This window comes from Meles meles, chromosome 17 (assembly GCF_922984935.1).
Source record: "Meles meles chromosome 17, mMelMel3.1 paternal haplotype, whole genome shotgun sequence".
In the NCBI taxonomy this organism is placed as follows: Eukaryota; Metazoa; Chordata; class Mammalia; order Carnivora; family Mustelidae; genus Meles; species Meles meles.
Genome location: NC_060082.1, coordinates 33,132,384 through 33,151,481, shown reverse-complemented (window position 1 = coordinate 33,151,481; position 19,098 = coordinate 33,132,384). Strand labels below are relative to the sequence as shown.

The 19,098-nt window shown below is 35.6% G+C and overlaps 1 protein-coding gene across 2 annotated transcripts in view; it reads right to left on the bottom strand.

The window, feature by feature from the left end:
• ASPM (assembly factor for spindle microtubules) overlaps positions 1 to 19,098 on the bottom strand; it is a 66,356-nt gene that overhangs the window by 26,529 nt on the left and 20,729 nt on the right. For both annotated transcript variants that reach the window (XM_045982423.1, XM_045982422.1), the window contains exons 8-17: positions 16,571 to 16,712; positions 15,668 to 15,798; positions 14,985 to 15,160; positions 12,336 to 12,481; positions 12,160 to 12,245; positions 11,475 to 11,696; positions 10,142 to 10,349; positions 9,902 to 10,044; positions 9,677 to 9,805; positions 3,553 to 3,747 (exon numbers count right to left, since the gene is read on the bottom strand). In XM_045982423.1, the coding sequence (XP_045838379.1) occupies positions 3,553 to 3,747; positions 9,677 to 9,805; positions 9,902 to 10,044; positions 10,142 to 10,349; positions 11,475 to 11,696; positions 12,160 to 12,245; positions 12,336 to 12,481; positions 14,985 to 15,160; positions 15,668 to 15,798; positions 16,571 to 16,712 (1,578 nt within the window). The remainder of the gene's footprint in view (positions 1 to 3,552; positions 3,748 to 9,676; positions 9,806 to 9,901; positions 10,045 to 10,141; positions 10,350 to 11,474; positions 11,697 to 12,159; positions 12,246 to 12,335; positions 12,482 to 14,984; positions 15,161 to 15,667; positions 15,799 to 16,570; positions 16,713 to 19,098) is intronic.

The following is a 19,098-nucleotide window of genomic DNA, read 5'->3' as shown; positions in this document are numbered from 1 at the left end:
CAGGGAGCCTGCTTCCTCCTCTCTCTCTGTCTGCCTCTCTGCCTGCTTGTGATCTCTGTCTGTCAAATAAATAAAATAAAAAAAAAGAAAATCAAATTACCTAAAACTGGGAACAACACAAATATCTTTCAACAGGTTAATATAAAATAAAATTGTGGGGGGCACCTGGGTGGCTCAGTGGGTTAAGCCTCTACCTTCAGTTCAGGTCATGATTTCAGGGTCCTGGGATCACAAGCTCTGCATCGGCTCTCTGCTCGGCAGGAATCCTGCTTCCCCCTCTCTCTCTGCCTGCCTCTCTGCCTAATTCTGATCTCTCTCTCTCTGTCAAGATAAATAAATAAATAAATAAATAAATAATAACAAATAAATAAAAAATAAACAAATAAATAAATAAATAAAATCTTTTAAAAAAAATCAAATTGTGGTACCTCCATACAACAGAATACTGCTCAGCAATGAAAACAAACTATTCATATATGCAACAACTTAAAGGAGTCTCAAAGGCATTATGCTCAGTGACAAAATGTGAATCTCAAAAGGTTACATACTCTATGGCCCCATTTAGGTGACTTTCTCAAAAAGGCCAAACTATGGTAACAGGGAACAGAGTTATGGTCACCTGGAGCTGAGTGTAGCTGGAGGAATGACAACATACAGCACCCAGAAGTTTTTCTGGGTGATGAACTGTTCTGTAACCTGACTGCGATAGTGATTACACAAATATGTACATGTGTTTAACTGTATGGAACTGCACATCAAAAAAGGTCTACTTTACTGAGTGCTAATTTAAAAATTAAAATTTTAATATTTTTTAAACTAAATTTTTAAAAATGTATCATATAGATAGACCTCTTGTTTGTTTTTTTTTTTTTTTTTTTTTTTTTTAGATAGACCTCTTGTATCAAATCATAAAACCAAGTTAGGAGACATTTAAACAAGACCAAAATAAATAGAGAATAGATGCCATGTTCAGTATTTATTAAATCTCCAATTCCAACACTTTTCAACTTCAGATTCTAAATATGTATGAAAATGCAGAGAATTAAAACAACTAAAAATTTGGGGCATCCAGGTGGCTCAGTCACTAAGCATATGCCTTCGGCTCAGGTCACGATTTCAGGGTCCTGGGATCAGGCCCTACATCGGCTCCCTGCTCACTGGGAAGCCTGCTTCTCCCTCTCCCATTCCTCTTGCTTGTATTCCCTCTCTTGCTGTCTGTCTCTCAAATAAATAAATAAATAAAATCTTAAAAAAAAAAACAAAAAAACTAAAAACTCCTTTAAAAAAAAAAAACAGGGGCGCCTGGGTGGCTCAGTGGGTTAAAGCCTCTGCCTTTGGCTCAGGTTGTGATCCCAGGGTCCTGGGATAGAGCCCCGCATCGGGCTCTCTGCTCCGCAGGGAGTCTGCTTCCTCCTCTCTCTCTGCCTGCCTCTCTACCTACTTGTGATTTCTCTCTGTCAAATAAATAAAATATAAAAAAATAAAAAAAAAAACAAAGAAGGAGGACTTATCTACTAGATATCCAGATTTCACATAAAGTCAGAATACAAGGCCCAAAGAAAGACAAAAATGAACAATAGAACAGAAAAAAATTCTAGAAACAGAAGCACAGATATAAGAATTTTTGATGTACGCTAAAGGTGGCACAGTAATAAGGCAAGGATGGTTGTTTCAGTAAAGAGACTGAAACAACTGGATATCCGTAAAAAAAAAAAAGTTCTGTAACACAAATCAGGAGAGATCTAAATGTGAAAGATAATACACTAAAGCTTTTAGAATATAATGTAGAAGAGTATCTTCAAAAGGCCTTGAGTTATGGTACACAAAAAAACACTAACCATCATAGAAAATTAAGCATTTTCATTTCATAAAACAATAAATCACAGTCAAGGAGAAGGTATTTTAACACCCAAATCCAACAAAATTCTAATAACCAGAATATTAACATGTCTTACAAATCCATAAGGCGGCAAACAATCAAAATGAAAAACTGAAAAGAGACTTGAAATAGCGCTTCACAAGAGAAGATTTCCAGTTTAAAAAGGTGTCCAGTATCATTAATTATCAAGAAAATGCAAATTAAAACTACTCCAGGATACTACTACACAACCATTAGAATGGCTAAAATTAAAAAGAAATTTCCATGTATTTATTTACCTGAACATGGAGTTACATGATCGCTCTTAAACAGCTGGTGTGTGCTACAGTTGCTTTACAAGCTTTTTGGCACTATCTACAAAATCTGAAATCTATACACTCAAAAACCAAACAATTGTACTCATGTATATATCAAACAGAGTGAATACATTTCACACCAGAAGGCACATTCATGGAAGCATTCATTACTCATAATGACTCACAACTGGAAATCCAAATGTCCATCAACAATAGAAAAGATAAGTGAATTACAGAATATTATAGACTGAAAGTTAAATCACAGTGACACTCAACACTGATAAATCTCACAAATTTTATAACGTAGAATAAAAGAATTTACATGGTTTGAACCTAGCTACATAAAATTCAAATAACAGGCAAGACAAAATTATAGTGTTTAGAGAAGATGACTAGAAAAATGGCATATATTAGAATAATGGTTATGGGCAGGGGTAAGGGACTTAATGGATTGTGAAATGGCTTCTGAGAAGCTGACAATATTCTATTTCTTGACCTAATAGTGGTTAAATGGGTATTAACTTTGTGAAAAACTATCAGGCTTTACATTTGTGTTCTGTGCCATTTTCTATGTGTAATATTTCACAATAAAAAAAGTTTAAAAAAAAGAATTTAATAGTACACCTCTGCTGTTATTAAAACAGAACCTAATTATCAAAAACATAAAAAGAATTTGTCTGCTATGTAGATATGTTCAATTTTTTTTACTAAGTAGAAAATTAACATAGGTATTCTATAGATTATAGGTGATATTTTGTTATATGCCAACTATATGGGCTATAGGGGAAAACATGCACACATTTATCCCAAAATAAGTTCCAGAACCCACAGTGGAGATTAAACAAAGAGCTTGGTTGAGTGTGTGGATATACAAAGTAAAATGGTGCAGTATGTCAGCATGTCCCATGGAGCATAAGACTGTAAATCTCTACTATAAAACAAAGAAGACAGAAGAGGTAAAGGATTAGACTTCAGAGAAAAGGAGGTATTTCAATTTGTTTGAGATCCTGAATATAGCAAAGAGTTTTAGAGGTAGTAGGAAGATATTAAATATTTGTTCAAGTACCAGAAAAATTTGAAAGCCTAAAATATAATTGAAAACTTTATCATATTTTACTTTCTTCCTTAAAAATGTCATTAAAAGGGGTGCCTGAGTGGCTCAATGGGTTAAGCCTCTGCCTTCAGCTCAGATCATGGTCTCAGGGTCCTGGGATCGAGCCCCACATGAGGCTCTCTGCTCAGTGGGGAGACTGCTCCCCCCACCCCCGCCTGTCTCTCTGCCTACTTGTGATCTCTCTCTCGCTGTCAAATAAATAAATGAAATCTTTAAAAAAAGTCATTAAAACTTTTTAAGTTCCAAAAACCAGGATACTATACCTGAATAACTAACGCTGATTCATTTTGAACTTTTTCTAGTTTTTCCTTTTTTAACATTAATAATTTTCTCTGTGCTAGGAGTCTTCGCCAATATTTCTGAATGGTCGCTGCTGCATTAATCTCCCTCTTCAATCGTTGTTTACTTAGAAAATTGATTACAGCTGATTGAATAATTCTTGCAGCTTTGTCTCGCTCCTAAAAAAAAAAAAAAAAAGTAAAGATGAATCAAAAAAGCAAAGATGAATCAAAAGCTTAATTACTGGGGCACCTGGGTGGCTCAGTGGGTTAAAGCCTCTGCCTTCGGCTCAGGTCATGATCTTAGGGTCCTGGGATCGAGCCCCGCATTGGGCTCTCTGCTCAAGCAGGGAGCCTGCTTCCTCCTCTCTCTCTCTGCCTACTTCTGATCTCTGTCTGTCAAATAAATAAATAAAAATCTTAAAAAAAAAAAAAGCTTAATTACTTAAGTTTGAAAGAAAATCATCTATTAAATATTAATCAAATTGATCCTGAAAATAAAACATCCCCCTGACTTAAGATATGCTCATCTTTGGAATACAGATACTTCCAGGAATGTTGAAAGGTCTGATAGGGTAGAAACGCATATATTTATATAATGGAGCAAAAATTCCCAAGACTATAATCCTAAAATAAAGATCACAGGCATGTTTGATATATCATCTCAATAATCAATATAAAGGCTATTTAAATGTGGTATGTTTCAGGGTGCCTGGGTGGCTCAGTGATTAAGCGCCTGCCTTCGGCTCAGGTCATGGTCCCGGGGTCCAGGAACAAACAGGAAGCCTGCTTTTCCCTCTCCTACTCCCCCGGTTGTGTTCACTCTCTTGCTGTCTCTCTGTGTCAAATAAAGAAATAAAATCTTTTAAAATGTATATATACCACATCTTCTTTATCCATTCATCTGTTGATGGACATCTAGGTTCTTTCCATAGTCTGGCTATTGTAGACATTGCTGCTATAAAATGAATGAATGAATGAATGAATGAAGTATGTTTCTCAGATTAGAGCCCAGAGAATTCATGCTTGATTTTGAAAAAAGCGGTGGACCATAGGAGGAAATAAAAAAGAAAAAAGGAGGTCCTAAAATAAACAAATGCCTTACAATATAAGGTAGTCTTACTTTTAACAACTTGAATGAGGAAATTAACAAAAAGGGAGAAGCAGCAAAGTATTAACTTTTAGCACCGAATACTTTATGGCTTTAAGGCATAGACAATCAAGATGGCAGAATATCAGGTTATGGAAAGTGGTAGCAGGACTGCTCGATAGCTTACGTGGCCGAAAAAGAGCTACCTGCCCTGGGAGCACCACAGGCTGATACCCTATACACCTCTATTTCTGCTACTTCTAATGATGAAGTACTAGCAAAAACAACACAGGTCGAATACTTACTAGGCTTCAGGCACCATTCTAAACACTTCATGAATGCTTCATCTAAATCTCACACAACCATAAGAACAGATGAACAGGTACCACTTTTATGACTATAGGGAAACTGAGACAGAGAAGTCAAGTAGACTGTCAGTCTACTGGGTGGATTACCAGTATTCAAATGAAACAATCACTTTGCCACACTCTCAAAGCCAGATTTATCATTTCAGTTACCTGAATTGGAAACTAAAATATAAATTATTCCCTGTGGTGGAAAGAACAATTTATAGCATGTAGCTATAAATTTATAGTCATTTATAACTTTATGTAGCTATCTGAAACAACTCACAATCTAAGGATGGGCTCTACACAGACATTAGATTCTAATTATTGATTAATTATAATCAGGCATTGAGATCTAGGGGTGGAAACTGCACAGTATGGGAACACATTCAACTATGGAAGGGATCGAACAGCCACTCTAAGAAAGGAAATGTAGTTAATGGATTGAAACAAATACTAAGAAATGGTGAGAGTCATATATTACATCACTCCTAAGTGAAAAAAGACTAGACAATTCTAAAATTGGGGTAGAATTATGTCCAACAAATTGTTTAAGTTATCTAACCACTATGCTCTACAGTGTAGATTAAGTTATCTACCACTGTAGAGCATATGGCCTTTAAGACTATGGATATCTGTGGGGCACCTGAGTGGCTCAGTGGGTTAAAGCCTCTGCCTTCAGCTCAGGTCATGATCCCAGGGTCCTGGGATTGAGCCCGGCATCGGGCTCTCTGCTCAGCGGCAAGCCTGCTTCCTCCTCTCTCTCTGCCTGCCTCTCTGCCTACTTGTGATCTCTGACTGTCAAATGAATAAATAAAATCTTAAAAAGAAAAAAAAAGACTATAGATATCCAAATTAAAACCCTCCCCCAACCCAGCCACAATTTCAAAACATATTTCAAAGCTACAATAATCAAGCAGTGTAGTACTAGCATAAAGACAGGCACACAGACCAATGGCATAGAATAGAGAACCCAGAAATACACCCTCATATACATGGATGAATGATCTTTGACAAGGGTGCTAAGAGCGATCAATGGGAAAAGAAGAGTCTCTATAACAAATGCTGCTGGAAAAACTAGATAATCACATAAAAAAAGAAAGAAGTCGGACCCTCTTCTTACACAATACACATAAATTAACTCCAAATAGATTAAAGTCCTAAATGTAAGACACAAAACTGTAAAACTACTTATAGAAAACATAGAGAAAATTTCATAGTTAGCAATGATTTACTGGTTGCCAAAAGCATAGGCAACAAAAGCAAATAGACAAACGGGATTACATAAAAAACTTAAAAATTTGTCAGCAAAGGACACAATTAACAAAGTGAAAACAATCTACAGAATGAGAAAAAAGTATCTGCAAATCATGTATCTAATAAGGGACTTGTATCTAGAATATATAAAGAACTCCTACAACTCAACAATAAAAAAAATCAAATAACCCTATCTAAAAATGGACAAAGGAATAGATATTTCTCCAAAGATGACATACAAACAGCTAACACACAAATGAAAAGATGCTCAATAACACTAATTGTCAGAGAAATGCAAATCAAGAGCACAATGAGATATTCCACACTATTAACAAGTATTGGCAGGGATGTGGAGAAGTTGGAATGCTTGTCCACTACTGACAGGGTTGTAAAATGTGACACATAGTGACCAATATGGAAAACGGTATGGCAGTTCCTCAAAAAAAAAATTAAAAAATGAAACTACCACGTATGATCCAGCAATCCCACTTCTGGGTATATATTCAAAAGAACTGAAAGCAAGTTCTCAAAGAGATACACCCATGTTCATAGTAGCATTATTCACAAGAACCCATAGGTGGGCATAACCTAAATGCCCACCGAAAGATGAATGGATAAACTAAATGTGTTACATACATACAAACAGAATACTATGTAGACTTAAAAACAAAGGAAATTCTTCCACATGCTACAACATGGATGGACCTTGAGGACATATGCTAAGTGAAAGAATCCAGTCACGAAAGGACAAATATTGCATGATTTCACTTCTATGAGGTATCTAAAATGGTTAAATTCATAGAAATAGAAAGTAGAATGGTGGTTACCAGCGCTAGGGGTAGGGGGAAGTGAGGAGTTATTTAAGGAGCACAATTTCAGTTCTACAAGTTAAAAAATTTCTGGAGATTTCTTTCATAGTGATGTAAATATACTTCACACTACTGAACTGTACACTTTAAAAAGAGTTAAGATAGTAAATTTTACCACAATTAAACAAAAACTGGATTAAAAATAAGCATTTATTAGCTTAAAAAAAAAAAAGTCTAAAGTTGCATTGAGTCAAAAGTTCCAAGGCAAGGGGCACTCCTAGATACAGTGGGCTAAGGTAAGTTTGTAGATCATCTCAATCTCAAGCAAACTAAAATGGAACAATTTTATGTGACATTAGAGAAGCTACAGATGGAAAATAGATAAATCCAAACTAGCAACTGTTTGAAAAATTTATAAACTGATGGTAAAAATTCCAATGCTGGTTAAGTCACTGTTTCTTTGCTAAATTAGACTGCATGTTATCATTTTTAATCTTATGCTATTGCTAAGCTAACCTATTACAAGCTTGTTTTATTTTACCTTGCGTATGGGCCACATATAGGGATTTACTTTGCTTTACAGTTTACGCCTACTCTTTGACAGAAGAACTAATGTGTCAGGGTACCCTTGGATAATCCTACCTCATTCATTAGGAATTGGGCCATTAGTCAATTTTCACTTGTCACTACAAAAACTTGAGCCAGTCTTTTCTCAATGGATGGTTTATGTGAATTATAACAATGACGTGGAAGTAAAATATAATACCTGAAAAATTAGCTATCTCAAGGTAATTTTTATATGTTTATTAGATTATAATATTTCTATGACAATATATAGGGAACCTACTGCTTAATGTTCCAAATAGCAAACGAAAACACATAATTGGATGTTAGTGCAATTGTATAAGAGAGGGAGCATGGTCACCTGGAGAAAGGATAGAAGCAGTTGTCTTTAAAAAACAGGGAACTTTCTACTTCTTAAATCAGGAAAAGGGATCTCACCAGCAAACAGCTAGGAAATCTTTGTAGTTTATATCTTATTAGTATAAGGTCATCTTGAGCAGAAAATAAAGATTTCATTTACCAGTCCCCCCTAATTCTGATAAATACCTGTTTCCTGGGATTTTTAGTCTCTCATATTATGTCATATAAACAGAATGAGTGAAATAAATTGAGGACCAGCCAGGAAAGAGTCTTTGCTGAAAACCCTCCTAAAGCAATTCTCCTATAAGCTTCAAGAGTACAAAGTTATCCTCTAAGACATATGTGGGCAAGGAGGCAGATTCTGAGAAGATAAGGGGCAAAAGAAGGCACAAAGAATAGATACAGTAGCAGAAAAGACCATTTGTGAGTATAAGCCACTGCCTATTTCCCAAAAGTTACTACGAGGAGTTTGAGTGGGGTAACAGCAAATTATTTCAATTACTGTTATTTCCAAGTCTGACAAACTATGACAAAATACATGGTATGTTTAAGAGTTGCCAAAATGTAGCTGTTTTATAGAATTATTAAGAACTCTATCATAAATGCATAGTAACTCAAAATTGAGGAGCAGTATAAAGTGGAAAGTATTTCTGAAATACCTGATAAGTTTATCAAACATAGCTGTTTATTTTATTTGATTTTCCAAATAAGTGAATATAAGATCATTAGTGGAAGGGGGAGGGAGAAAAAAGGATTAAAATAGTTTGTTCAACTTGATCAAGGAGACCATTTCACAGTTTTGGTTAAAAATTACATTTTTCTCAGAATTAAAAAAAAAAAAAAGCTTACATTAACATAAAATTTTGTACTGTTGGGGTCAAAAAGGGAAATGACAAATAGTAACATCACTATCCCTGTGCCCAGATCCCAAACAATAAATAAAACAATAGAAACCAAATTCCACTTAAAAATTTTTTCTTTTTTAAGATTTTATTTATTTGACAGAAAGAGAGAGAGCACAAGCAGGGGGAGTGGCAGGCAGAGGGAGAGGGAGAAGCAGGCTCCCCTCACAGAGCAGGGAACCTGATCTGGGGCCTGATCCCAGGACCCTAGCATCATGACCCAAGCCAAAGGCAGATGCTTAACCAACTGTACCACCCAGACGTCCCTCTACTTTTAAACTAATAAAGGATACACTGGAAAACAGTTTCAGACAAACAAAATGAGCTGGCTAACTGCACTACAAAATCAGACAGACACCCAGACTCCAGGGGCACTCTCCAGCACCAAGATCAAGACTCCCAGAACACCACATGAAAAAATTCATTGAAAACTGCTCTCAGAGATAGTTTAGATTCCAGGAAGGGATAGGTTAAATTCCATGAAGGAGAAAAGAGCTGAGTCAGGTATCCTCAGTTTGCTTTTGTAAATTTACAAAGGGTGTAAGTTATTCTACTTCCGCCAGAGCAAGTGAGGGAACAGTGCCTGGAAGACACATCCAGTGAAAGAAACACCAAGGCTTAGGGAGAAATACCCATCCCTAACCCAAAACACAAAAAATTATTAAAATTGGGTCAATAACTTCATATATCAGTAAACTGTAAAAATCATAACGAAACTCAATCAACTGGTATTTTGTGAAGTACAATTCACACTGCAGTGTTTTCATTTTGGGGGAGTACCTGATGGCGTTTTAGATCTGTTTTTAGTTTGTATTTTCTCCAAGTTGTCTGTATAAGTCTAGCAGCTCTTGCTTCTTTACAAAGATCCAAAAGCCTTGCACAAAGAAATGACAAATAAGTGATAACCACCTAAAAGAAAACAGAAGAGGTGGAAACAGAAGTTTGCCGGAGAATACGCTTCTTACTGTCACCTGCTGAGACTCTTACTAGTTGAAGAACACTTACCTTTTCGTCAGGGATTGTATTGGACATATCCGAGTGATTAATCATAGCAGGTATTCCTCCTAGGTCTCTAACTGCAGACCTGACCAACTGAAAATTTTTCTTTTCATTTTCTAGAAGTTCTTTGTGTAGTTCTGAAGTGTTTTCTACAATGCAAATAAAAAAGGGATTAGACAGCTCCAGTCAAAAATCTGATGTGACAAAGAAAAAACTTGAAAAGCGAATCAGCCAAAAGGGGCTAACCATGATCAAATGCTTTAAAAGACAAATCCAGAGAACTTCCGTCAGATTCAGATGATGAATTTAACACCACTGAGCCAGTTTGTGTGCATTCTACAGTTTGAGTAGTCCGCTGACATATAGCATCAAAAGGCACATAGTAAGGATGGTAGTGATGGATCAGGTAACAGAATACACGGCCATCTGAGAAAGATACTGTAAAATTCTCCACCTGATTGGAAATAGCAGGAAAATGATTAACTACATTGGACAGTAATACAGATATTAATGGTTTTGTAGTGCATATTTCCTTTTAATAGTTAGGAAAATCACATCAGTGGCTAATAGTGCCTAGAATAATTAATACCTTATTTATAGCCAAATTCTCAATGATAAAATACTCTTACAAAAATAGAATTTGATTATTGTGCTAGGAGAAATAGGGTCCTCAAAAAATTCATGTCCTAATCACATTATTTGGATATAGGGCCACTGCAGGTTTAATTTTTCACAGTGGAGTAGGGTAGATTCTAAATCCAATGTCTTGTATCCTTATATGGAGAGACACACAGAGACAGACATACTGGAAGATGCTATGTGAAGACAGAGGCAGAGACTGGAGTAAGGGATCCACAAGCCCAGGAATGCCAAGGATTGCCAGCAACACCATAAGTTAAGACAAAGGTAGGGAACACATGCTCCCCTAGAGCTTCCATAGCTCTCTAGTATTTAGTTAAAACATAGAAGATTATCCATGTATCTGACAAATTTTCTACTAACCAAACTGTTCAAGGTGTAACATTTACTATATTTAGTAACATGATCTCTATCATTTTTCTGGCTTCATATTCTTTACCAGATATTTTATTTATTTCACATATTTACATTTAAGGGCACACTTCATTAAGGGTACAGAAATACAGTATTAATCTAACAAATGATTACAAAACACTCAACTTAGATTCCGCCCCCACCCCCCACCCCCGCGCCTTGTAGCCAGTGGCCAGGTTCTCTAACATCCACTTCTAGAAGCTTGGTGAGTTTATTTGCATTTACATTTAAAATAGGGGTGTAATCCTTAGGTGCCCCTGTTCTGACAAATGTCTCCTACTGAGACTCCTGACTACGGCATTTTTTCTCTCTAATACATTAAAAAATTGTGCATTATACAACTGGTGACATCTTAGATTAGATAAAATACAGTATGTGAAAACACCCTCACTCATTTGAGGAAAAGTTTGCTTATACATAAGCTACATTATTTAAGAAATGCAACAAAATATTTTATGAATAAAGTTTGACTTTAACCAAAATGTACTTAAAGACAGCGAGCTTAAACAAAAACAAAGAAACTTACTTTTTTATTATAGAAAGCACAAACAGCATTTACCCACTCCATCAACAGCTTTATGCTTTCACTATATCGTTCAAAGGAACCATTATTTCTTTTGTCTTTTTTCTTATTGTTAATAGCATCAGAATGACAAGATCGTGCAGACATTGTTTTCTTCATACTCTGTGTGTGTTTTAAAAAGTCAATTTCTTCTTTTAACTGATCTAAATTAATGGAAATATCCACCTGAAACACACACAAAGAAGGATAAATATTTCTATGTTTTTCATACACCATTTTAACCCATAGAAGTTAGTCATTGTCGTCTTCATTTTTTTTTAAAAAACACAAAAATAATTTATGCAGAAGTGACGAAATGCATAGTGGTTCATGTATAGTGTGTCATGTCTGAGATCTGGGGTCACACGAGCCTGGATTCTAATCTCATCACTTCTTCCTATCAATGTTCTAACATCTAGCTTCACTTTCCTTACCTATGAAGCAGTGACAACACCTACCTTACAGGGGTGTTGTGAAGATTAAATTGCAATTATTCCAGTTCCTGGGACAGAATAAATCCCAGTAAGTAACAGTTATTGTTAGTCTATTTGATGAAAATGCTTTTATCAACCCATATTATTGGTTGATAAATTTGATAAAAAGTATAAAAATTTGATAAAAAGTATAACATTTACCAAATGTACAATACCTGAAAAGCAAATGCTATTTTCCAAAGTAATGCAAGAGTTTTTTCTCTGTGCCTATCCACAATATCCTTAGATAGGATTGCATTTCCTATAAATGAAAAGATAGCCTATTAGCACAATATATGTACATATCAGTTTTTGGTGAGAAGAAAAAGTTTTATCTTTACTCAGTTTTTACCATGCTCATCATTTAATTGAATTCCTTGTGATCTAAGAATTTGAAGAACAATATCAACATTATGCATCTTCTGAAGACGACTTATTGCAGGAATCCTGAGTTTCTTTGAGAGATTCCAGTCTCGTGTGAGAAGTTCCATGATTCGCCTAACAATAAAGAAATTTTCAGATGACACTCTCATATAAAAACATATGTGAAAAGCTCCTGGCATCAAAAGGTGAGGCTCAAACCAGACCCCAAAATATCGTAAATATCCTGCTTTACCCTCCCCACACTGAGACACTAAGAATCAATGTATGATTGTTCTTACCATGTAAAGAAATAAACACAACTTTCCTTCAAAAAACAAAAAATACAAGATGAACTTTATTTAATTACAGTTACTACCCACATAAATCCCCCTAATCTGAAGGATTTTAAGTGAGAAAGATCCCCAAAAACTAACTGAAAACTCTTGCTCCACAATTAGCAAATAAGAGTCATTTCTCATTTTAAGCCTGCAGTTTGAGGTTTATGAACAGAATGTAAGAAAAAAAGATGAGAAATACACAAATGCACACATGAACAAAATAACAGAGTCCATTAATTTAGATCAGAAAAAAGAAAGGGAAAGGAAGGGATTTCGAAAGTATATTAGTGGAGGGACTACTATATTCTACACATCAAGCATGTGCTTTCTTTTCTTATTTTAGTCCTCATAGTAAGTCCCACAATCAGGCATTATTATTATTTTTTTTTCTTCAGATGAAGAAACCAAAGCCCAAAGGAATTTAGTAAACTGCCTATAGTCATATAGTTAGTAATATGAACTAAAACTCAGTTTTATCAGATTCAAAAGCCATTCCGTTATATCTATGCTAGATTATTGTAAAAATATTTGAGTGCCTACCTTAAAAAGACATATATACTACAACATAAATTCAAACCTCTAATATCATCTATGCCACTAGTATTTTATCTACCAGACAATAATCAATATTTCTACAGAAAAAGCAAACCCCAACAGATTAATGCAGATAGCTAAAATTTGGCAGAATTGTTTATAGAACTAAAATTTGGAGAACTGTTTATATAACCATAATTTCTAAAGGCTAGAAAGTTACTCAAGATCATTCCAGGCTAACAAATCAATCAACATATGAAGTATTTCTGCAACAGTAGGCCAATCCATTACCTATGGCATCAGCAGATTAACCATTCTCAAGCATTCTCAAATGACCTTGAAGATTCATGATCATTTTGCTGACACTGAAGAAAGTAGAAATCTGGTATGCAAAATCAAGTCTCTTAACTAATTAGAATTCCTGACCAACAAAAAAGCATCAATATCCAATGCTGCTAAGTCCTTAGTAACGCTTGTAAAAACCTAAAAAATGTCTTCGATTGTGGAAAATAGCATATATACATAAAACCATATGAACATAAAACCAGTCAGTGCCCCTCCTGGAAAGTGGAGAAAGTCTAAAAACGTGATTTCCTATTGGCCAGAAAACACATGTAGTGGCTTGGATGTATGAAATGAACAAATTAAATATAAAAATAACATGTGAAACATTTTCAGCAAATGCTCTAGACTATATGGAAATTACTCAAGTGATAAATAACTACAGAAAAGTTCAAAAGACCATCACTTTGTCGTGAGAACATATAATCAGAAAAGAATATTCATGGAAATTTAATTTAGAAGGAAGCATGTGACATGTATGTTGTTTTTGAAGAACTAGGGATTCATAAAATTCTAGATATCCCTTCCTCACATATGTCAAATGTAATGTAAATTGGAGACTTTCCTAGAAACAAGACAAATGTCTCCAATGCAAATATCCCGAAGAGGCCAACTGTAGTACAGAGCTCATGGTCACTCCTGCCAAAGCAGGAACTGCTAATTCACTGGACTCCTACAAAAGCCAATTTTGACGATTCTGGTTTGTTACTGAGAAGTGTCGCATGATTTGAAGCCAGACATCCTGAGCTTATGTCTCAATATCATGATATAAAACTTGGGCACACTCTGTTACTTCTCCAGCCTGCTTTTCCTCCTGTGTAAAACAAGGTTAATAATGCAACTAGAATTGGTCCCAAGTAATAATAGTACTTATGAAACCCTGTCACCATAATGTGTTACTTAAATGTTTGATATTTTAAATGGTTCCATGCTTGTCTCAGCTTCTGTTCTAGGGCATCACTGGTTACTACTCACAGACCTTTGTCACTGTCAGCATGAAAAAAAAATGTGCATAGGAGACAAGGTTTCTAGACCTAAAAGTGACACTATTTTACAAAGGTGCTGCACATACTTGTCCCAATCCTTTTTACCCTAAAAAAATTTACTGCATCATATGAAAGCGTAAGAAAGAGGGGCGCCTGAGTGGCTCAGCTGGTTAAGTGTCTGACTCTTGATTTCGGTTCAGGTTATGACCAGAGCGTTGTGAGACTGAGCCCCATGTTGGGCACTGTGCTCAGCAGAGTCTGAAGAGTATTCTCTCCCTCTCTCTACCCGCTCCTCCAACTCTCTCTCTCTCTCTTTCTAAAGAAATTTTTTAAAAAAAGAAAAAGCAAGAAAAACTATATAAATACCAAAAAAAAGTGTTTACCAGAAAATTTTAGTCTATTCCATTAAGTAAAATAATTCTTATTGCTCATACTTACACAAGACGCACCCCACACTGCAAGTCTACAGCAAGATTTGTAACAGCAAAATCAAATTCATCAAATGGTGTCTGAACATGGTTAACAGGTAATCCCAATAAGCTAAGGTGACGGGAAAGATCACCTTCACCACTTAGGAAGTCTCGTGAAAAAGCCAGAAGAATGTCTTTACTAGTCTGTGGAGAAACAAGTTGCAGGTATTAAATCCCAAGATTATAATTTTGTTCATAATAACAACAAATTCTTATTCTGTGCATATAGAAATGAAGTCAAATTAATGGTAGCATAAAAAAAAGTCAGTTTCGTATCATATGGTAATAATGTACATCTATTTCTAACTTAAGGCCTTTTAAAAAATTGCTCATAATTAACAACAGACTCCAAAAATTAGTCTTCATTTGATAGTATGCTAAATTAGGAAAGAAATCTGCCCCCTACCCAGTTAATTCCTCAGAATTCTCAAATCAACAAAACTTCATAGAGTATTGTGTTGGTAAAAAGTCAACCAATAAGTTAGGCAGGGTTAGAACTATTAATAAGACAGACTAGATAAGAATTCCTATCCTATTCCACTCAAGAGTACTCTTCTTTGAGAAACTTAGAAGTTTTTAAAGAGAAAATATACAATAAAAACAAGTAAAAGTCTTAAATGTGAACTCTAAAAGAGAAAACGGAAACTATACCTTGAATTCAGCATCTTTACAGAAGAGACAAGGGTCATGATCAATAAGTTTGGATATTTTAGCATAATCAAGGAAACAAACCAACAGCAATAACTTTTTCAATGTAAACTTAGACAAAGCTTCTTCATGACCTTAAGTACAAAAAACATAGCAAGTTAATCTGTGAAAGAAAAGCTTTACCTTAAAATATGAAAATGTACTAATAAAGAAAATTAATAGTAAGCACAAATAGAACATTATCTGTTTCTTAGTGTTTTAAATGTATGAATTCATGTAATATTCCTAATATAACTCTATGTTTCCAATATTTCCAACTCATGGAGGAGGAAGCAGAGGCACAGAGATATCAAGCGATTTAGTCTGGGGCGCCTGGGTGGTTCAGTGGGTTAAGTCCGTGCTTTCGGCTCAGGTCATGATCTCAGGGTCCTGGGATTGAGTCCAACATCGGGCTCTCTGCTCAGAGGGGAGCCTGTTTCCCCCTCTCTCTGTCTGCCTCTCTGCCTACTTGTCATCTCCCTCTCTGTCAAATAAACAAATAAAATCTTTTAAAAAGTGATTTAGTCTATCTCATGCAACAAATTTTTAATAAGCACCTACTCTATGCAGGCAGCATCCTAGATGCCACATTTATAGTTAACAAGCTAAAAGAAATATGATCTCCACAGGGCATACAGCCTACTTGTGAGGAGAGGGTGGGTAGAGACAACAAAAAGGTAAAAATAATTATAGTGATGGAGGAAGTGTTGGGGAATGATGGGTGAAGAGAAAGGGAGGATAGTGGAGAGAGGAACTATTTATATTGGCATCTCTAAGAAGGTAAAATTTAAACAGGGACCAGAAAGAATAACAATAAGTCATTTATGCATAGTGTGGAAAGAATGCAATGGAGGCAGAACTACTCACCATCTCTATACAGATGAGGAACAGTGGGGTGTCTGTACTCAGCGGCTATATCAGGATTCCAAAGTAAGCGATTCAGAATGAACACAGCCAACCCCATGACATCACTATTGTCTTCCAAAGATAGGAGTTCTCCAAAAATTGTCTGAAAAGAAATTAAAGACTATGTGACTTTCAAGAAGCAAAAGGATACAACAGGGGGTGAGCAAACTACAATCTTCTAAGGATTTGGCAATGTTCTATTTTCTAAGTAGTATGGAAATAACATGAATATTTGCTTAAAAAAACTGTATATACTTTATGCATTCCTTAGTGTATATGATGTACGATGAAAAAAGGCAAAAGCTCAGGACTAAGTTAAATTTTTAAAAATCATCTGACAAACCATATTTACATTTAATTTTTTCCTTTAAAGAACTATCAAATATAGGCACGTTGCTCAAATTCAATTTTAATTATCATACTAAGTATAACATGAAGATACAATAGAAACTTAAATATTCAAAAATTTTTAATAGTTAACAGGTGGAAACCCATCTGCAAATAATCTAAGATAATAATTTGGAAAGTTCAGATCTGTTTATAATTGATTTTTAACAATATTTTTTATTATGTCCAGTTAGCCACTGTATGTTGCATTAGTTTTTGATGTAATGTTCAATGATTCATTAGTTGTGTATAATATAATTGATTTAAATATGAAATTTACTTAACACCAACATGTTTATTATTAATGATTTTTAAAGCCATTAGAAAAAACTAAAACCATATCAGATTATATCTTATAAGCTTACATTGACCAACTGTAGAGATAAAAGCATGGTAAATATATGTCAAAATAGAAAAACTTTATATTTACCTATTTTTTTTTCCTTTGATGTTTTCTTAAAATCCTCAAAGGTCACGCCCACCACTAGAACCTTAAGGTGTTCACAGGTTTTCATACCTCCTTTCTATCTAAAAAAGATTGTACATTCCCACCAACCGACATGGACTTGCTGTGTCCATGGAGGATAATATTCCTACCTCATCTGTGTTTGGCCAAATAATGCACTCTGTCCAGTGGAATACAGATGGAGGGACACCTACTACATCTAAGCAGAAGTTTTATTTTTTATTTATTTTTAAAGATTTTATTTATTTGAGAGCAAGTGAGTGAGAGAAACAGCACAAGCCAGGGAAGGAGAGGCAGAGGGAGAAGCAGACTCCCTGCTGAACAGGGACCTTGATGCGGGACTCAATCCCAGGGTCCTGAGATCATGACTTGAGCTGAAGGCAGACACTTAAACAACTGAACCACCAGGTGCTCCTAAGCAGTTTTAAAAGGCATTGCAAGTTTCTGCCTAACTCTCTTGTTTTTTACTTCGGCCCAAATAGAGGGGCTCTACTTCAATTAAGGTTCCAGAATTATTTGACTGTGAAAGCAGAGCTAGTTGATGTATAAATTTTCTGATTAATAAAAGCATACTAAATTGAAATAAGAAAACTTATTAAAGATACTATCAAACTGTGACCACAGAAAGCTTATCATTTGTTCTCTTTGGGCCTCAATTTCTTGATAAATAAAAGCCAAATATTGTTAATAATTCCTTTCAGTCCCAAAGACCATTCTATTCTAACACCTGGAATAAAATGAAGAATAGAATATCCCAAATGACAATGGCAAAAAGCCTAAAGAAAATGTAAAAGTATACCAGTAAAAGACAAAAGAAAACTGGAAACATGGAGCATTTGAAAAATAGAATCGTATTTTTTTTTCCATTTTATTTATTTTTTCAGCGTAACAATATTCATTCTTTTTGCACAACACCCAGTGCTCCATGCAAAACGTGCCCTCCCCATTACCCACCACCTGTTCCCCCAACCTCCCACCCCTGACCCTTCAAAACCCTCAGGTTGTTTTTCAGAGTCCATAGTCTCTTATGGTTCGCCTCCCCTTCCAAATTTTTTTTTTTTTTAATAAACATATAATGTACTTTTATCCCCAGGGGTACAGGTCTGTGAATCGCCAGGTTTACACACTTCACAGCACTCACGATAGCACTTACCCTCCCCAATGTCCATAGCCCCCTCCCCCTCTCCCAATCCCACCTCCCCCCAGCAACCCCCAGTTTGTTTTGTGAGATTAAGAGTCATTTATGGTTTGTCTCCCTCCCAATCCCATCTTGATAGACCGCGGGGGGAGGGGCCGGCTCCCGGCAAGCGGCGGAGCAACGGAGCAAAGAATAGAATCGTATTTTTAATAGTCAACTACTATTGTCTTTTTCATTTAGTTTTTTTTTAAGATTATTTATTTATTTATTCGAGAGAGAGAGAGAGAGAGAGAGAGCGAGCTACAGAGGGAACACAAGCCAGGAGAGAGGGAGAAGCAGGTTTCCCATAGAGCAAGGAGCCCGATGCAGGGATCTATCCCAGGACCCTGGGATCATGACCTGAGCCTAATAGAGACACTTAACGACTGAGCCTCCCACATTCAGTTAGTTTTAAAATTCTAAGTATTGGGGCACATGGGTGGCTCAGTGGGTTAAGGC